The sequence below is a fragment of the Cannabis sativa genome, chromosome 5 (genome assembly GCF_029168945.1).
Source record: "Cannabis sativa cultivar Pink pepper isolate KNU-18-1 chromosome 5, ASM2916894v1, whole genome shotgun sequence".
Classification (NCBI taxonomy): Eukaryota; Viridiplantae; Streptophyta; class Magnoliopsida; order Rosales; family Cannabaceae; genus Cannabis; species Cannabis sativa.
In genome coordinates, this window is record NC_083605.1 from 2028732 (window position 1) to 2033941 (window position 5210).

The 5210-nt window shown below is 32.0% G+C and overlaps 1 protein-coding gene across 1 annotated transcript; it reads left to right on the plus strand.

The window, feature by feature from the left end:
- Positions 1-2650: 2650 nt before the first annotated feature.
- Positions 2651-4278, plus strand: LOC115716993 (spermidine hydroxycinnamoyl transferase-like). Its single transcript, XM_030645919.2, has one exon. It carries the CDS (start codon positions 2718-2720, stop codon positions 4179-4181), a length of 1464 nt encoding a protein of 487 aa, XP_030501779.2. The 5' UTR covers positions 2651-2717; the 3' UTR covers positions 4182-4278.
- The last annotated feature ends 932 nt before the right edge of the window (positions 4279-5210 follow it).

A 5210-nucleotide genomic window follows, 5' to 3' on the forward strand; every position in this document is an offset into this window, starting at 1 on the left:
CTCCTTAATAATCGCAATCCATATGGGCTTGACTTAAAGTTGCCTATCTGTGACCTTGCATGTGGAAAGGGCCGCAGTTCCTAATTCAAACCATCGACATAGCCAAAGGGAGGATAGGCCGGATAATGAACGAACAATTCTGCATAGTCGTGCACAATCGCGTTTTGAGGTAAATGACCATGAATCTCATTCTTCTTCCTCGAGGTCTAATAGTCTTTCTCCCATCATTTATACCAGGTCAAGCCCAGTCTACACCAGGCTAGGAGGAAGATACCATGTACATAGGGGAGTTTTATAAGACTGTCTAAATGAAGCATTCCTTGCACGATCCCCGACGAGTAATCACAAAGTTGAGGAGGAACCCCATGATCCCCACATGGCCAATCAAGATATCCCCCTTGCTGGACAACCCCCTGCGAATGTCAACAATGTGATTAATGTCCTTAACCCGCTAGTCGCACCCACATCACTAGATAATGTGGTGATACCTGCAAACATAGGAGCGCTAGCTACCCCACCTGGAAATCAAGTTGTACCTTCCAACAATCCTATCTGGCAAGGAGGAATCGATGATCAGGAGAGTCTTTTGTGAGCGAATAACAAAAGAAGTCAATTTACAAATTGCATGGAACGTTGTCCTTTACGGAGGAAGTGTGACAAGCCCGACTTCTAAAAGGCTTCCGTCTCTCTGAGTCACTAAAATTTAAAGGTTCAACTAATCTTATCAATTACTTAGATAAATTTCATACTATTATGGAGGTTAACCACAACTGGTGAAGTGTCGAATCCTTGTTGCAACTTTGGAGGACAACGTGCACGATTGGTGATCATTCAATTATCAGAAGCGTCAATCTCGATGTGGAAGACGTTCGTAGATTTATTCTCGACACACTTGTTAGTTTTTATAGTCTATATCAGAGTTAAAAAAGTAGAAGCGAATTTGAATTAAAATTAGTTTAATCAAATATGAACCAAGTACAAGGATCTCAACATAATGCATATATAGATTAAATTTAGACTAATAAAAAGAGAGACAATACCTTTTGTAGCCTATCAAGGGACTCTCACTATCTTTTTGTATTATTATTAAACATATCTAATCCAAGAACTTTGCTGAAGAGTTCACACTACAATGTTCTAAGCCAACCTTAATACTCAAAAATAGAGTTGATTATTAAATTTTATAGGATGAGTATAATTATACAATCACAACATATTTTTAATTTATGAGATGCTGTGATGAGATATAAATAATCATAAAACTTACAATATTATATTTTTTTATTTAATATATAAATAATATAACACTATGCAATTATTATTTCACATTTCAATACATTTTGTCAGTATTGTTGAAAAAGTGAGACATAATCTTGTAATAAATGCATTAATACATACATTTACTCCTTATCTATATAAATATCTATATCTATTATATTAAGAATATCTTTTGTTGAGAAATAAAAATATAAAAAATAAGAATAAAATTAAACAAAATTTAAAACATATAAAAAGAATTTATTAAATATTTTATCATCTTGTAATATTGGAATGGTCCAATTTTATTTCATTTCAAAATAAAATAGTTATTGTAATAGTGTATTGCGTCAACTGTGCTGTCAAAAATAATATTTTTAACAATTCTAAAAAATAATTTTTGAATTTGTTTTAATTTAGAATAAATTATATTAAAAACAATTTTTCATATAAAAAATAATTAGTTTAAATTATTATCAATTATTTACTCATATGACATATTTTGTTTATATGAAAATAGAATAATATATTGGTGGAGGCAATTTGTACTAATTTGTTAGATCTTTCACTTTTTCAATAAATGCATGTGATATATTTATTATTAAAAAGATTGTTTTTAAAAATCTATATCATTTCAAATATTTATATAATTCTCACTATATATATTTGAGGTTTTTTTATTTTTACACTCCATAACAGTTTTTTTTTTTTGTATTTTTACAGAATTTTACATAGAAAATCTTATTGTAACTAGCGCTGCAACTTAAATTGTAATAAAAAATCCTATAGAAATCCCTATTACAACTGCAACCACTTTAGAAACTCAAACCGCAAATTAAAAAAGAAAAGTTAAAAAAACAGTATATAAAATAATTCCCCTATATATTTTATATTATATTATTTATATATTTTGTGCAAAATATTAATAACTTAAAAGATACAAATATTATGTTTATATGAGAAACCGCTAACGAATAATAAATTAACATGTTAATATGGTATTTGATATTTGAAAATGTCAAATATCAATAATTTTTATCATATATATATACCTATTTTTTGTTTTGATATTCGACAAAGTTTTATAGTCCAATAATGTTTGTAATGATGGCGTATAGGTTATAATTATTTAAAATTATTAGTGAATTTTTAGAAAATTCTGACTAATTTACCGTCCTAAAAATAAATTTCAAACAATTACTTACCACGTATAAAAAAATAATCACGCCTGTAATAAAATATTTGAACCTTTTTTTCCGTATGTAAACTATTTAAAATTTTCTAAAAATTTACATGTAACCCTATATAGTTCCAATATACACAATTATGGAAAAAAAATATTAATTAATATATATAATTAATAATAATAACGAATAAATAATTCATCTTCCTTGGAAAAATTGAAATACTCGTCTTAGTTATTAGAGCATACGCAACATCAAATTTCTCCCTATAAATATATGAGTATCCTTACCTCTATTTTCACAAATATTAGTTATTATTCCAAATCCAAATTTAAAGACAAAAATAAGATGGAGTTGAAGATGAAGCAAAAACTTATGGTGACTCCTTCAAAACCAACTTGGAAAGGAAATCAATCCTTGTCGGTATGGGATCAGATCGGATGCACAACTCACACAAGTGTTATTTATTTTTATGCGCCAAACACAACCCCATTCGAAACCGTTACTCAAACCCTAATCGATTCCTTGAGCCACACTCTACTCCACTTCTATCCACTAGCTGGGCGCTTGCGCAACTTGGACAACAGCGGTTTTCAGCTCGAATGCAACGAAGACGGGGCGGTTTTCGTTGTAGCCGAGCTGAACGCAGATCTTTCTCATTTCGAGAAAGATCACTTCACACCAACTCCTGAGTCTAATCGTTTTCTTATTCCTTACATAAACGAGTCTCTCCCAATCCACGAACGCCCTCTTCTTCTCGTCCAACTAACCAAATTAAGTTGTGGTGGTTTAAGCCTAGGGATTACTATGTCACATGTCGTGGTGGATGGAGTAAGCGCCGCCAGTTTCACGAAAGAGTGGGCCCGAATCGCACGAGGCTTGCCGTTACAAAACGCACCATTATTCGACAAAAAAGCCTTTGGAGTTGGTGATTGTTGTGTTGCAAACCCACAGCGGTTTGATCACTCAAACGACTTTTGTAATAAGATGCCGTTTTTGTTGAAACAGTCTAACGCCGCCGCTCCCACCACCACCGAAGAGCGTAAAAAGATGGAAACGACATTGTTCACGTTAAAACTTACAAAAGAACAAGTCCAGAAACTTAAGAACAAGGCGAATAACAACGATCAAGACCGTCGATCTCGACCTTACACGTGTTACGAGGCCTTAACGGCTCATATTTGGAGGTGTTCGGTTAAGGCAAGGAAGAACTTAAAGGAACAAGTAACTGCTTGTCTAGTGTCAGTCGACTTGCGTCAACGTCTTCAGCCTCCGTTACCGCTTTCTTACTTCGGTAACGGAGCTTTCCAGCCAATGGCGAGTTGTGAAGCTGGGGAGTTGTTGTGTAAACCGTTAAGTTACGGAGTTAGTAAAGTACGTTCGGTTATTGAGATGGTTACAAACGATTACATAATGTCAGCAACTGAGTTTCTAAAAAGTGAAAAAGATTTGACAAAGTTTCAAAACAGTTATGAATCGACGTCAAGTAACGGCGGAGGTGGAAGACATTGGGGGAATCCTAACATCATAGTGACGAGTTGGTTGAACTTGTCGTTTGAGGGTATTGATTTTGGTTGGGGAAATGAGATCCATTTTGGGCTTGCTTATGAAGAAATTGATGGTGGTTTTTTGATACTTAGGGATAATAATAATGATGCTGATCACTCTGTATTTGTTAATGGTGGTCTTCTTCTCCAACATTTTGAAGCTTTCAAAAATTACTTCTATAATGACATTTAGTTCATGTAAAAATGTCACAAAATTACTTTCTCAACTTTTGGTCTAATAAGAGTTTTGTTGGTATTATGCTTGTTTTACAAGCATACCCCACTTGACCTACTTTTATTTTTTAGCCAATCACAATTTTTCTTTTGTTTTTAATAAGAAATATGAAAGAGTACTTGTGCTCAATATAAAATCTTTTCATTGTCTTTATTTTATATCTCTCTTGTCATATAACCCACTATTTTTTAGTCAACTACATGGGCAACATTTATTAGAATTGGCATTATTATTATATTATTGTTGTTATGGTAATAATTTGTATTTGAGTTTTTTTGTAGTTAATTTTTATTAATTATTGTTTTACTTGCACGTAATCCTCCAAGTTTAAGTTTTAGCTGTAAAAATTTTTAAACTACTGAACTGTTAATGAATTTAAGGTATATTATCCAATTATCAGAGCTACCATACACTGCTTATGAATATATTCTTACACACGCGAGACATTTAAATTTATACACTTAATATTATTATTTTAAAATTCAAATAACTCTTTGTATCAATCTATATATAATATAATGGAAAGCACAAAATAACTCTTTGCTATTCAACATTACTCTAGCTATTTCTGTTAGAGTACGATTCTTTCTTTCAACCACTCCATTTTGTTCAAGAGTTTTAGGAGCAGAAAATTCATGAGAAATACCGTTAGCTTTACAAAATTCATCATATATAGTATTTTCAAATTCCTTTCCATGATCACTCCTAATCCGAACAATTTTACCAATGTTACAATCTTTTTCTACTCTTAATTTCAAACACAAAGATTGGAAAGCTTCAAAAGTATCATATTTTTCTCTCAAAAAATCCACCCACATGAAAATCGAGAAAAATCATCAACACACACAAAAATATACCTCTTACCATTTAAGCTTTCTACCTGGATTGGACCCATTAAATCCATGTGCAGGAGTTCGAGAACTCTAGAAGTATTCACATCAGGGACACTCTTGTGAGAAATTTTAAGTTGCTTACCAAGCTGACATG

What these genes read in the sequence shown, in the direction of transcription:
- LOC115716993 (XM_030645919.2), top strand. Translation starts at nt 2,718, where the DNA reads ATGAGTATCCTTACCTCTATTTTCACAAATATTAGTTATTATTCCAAA.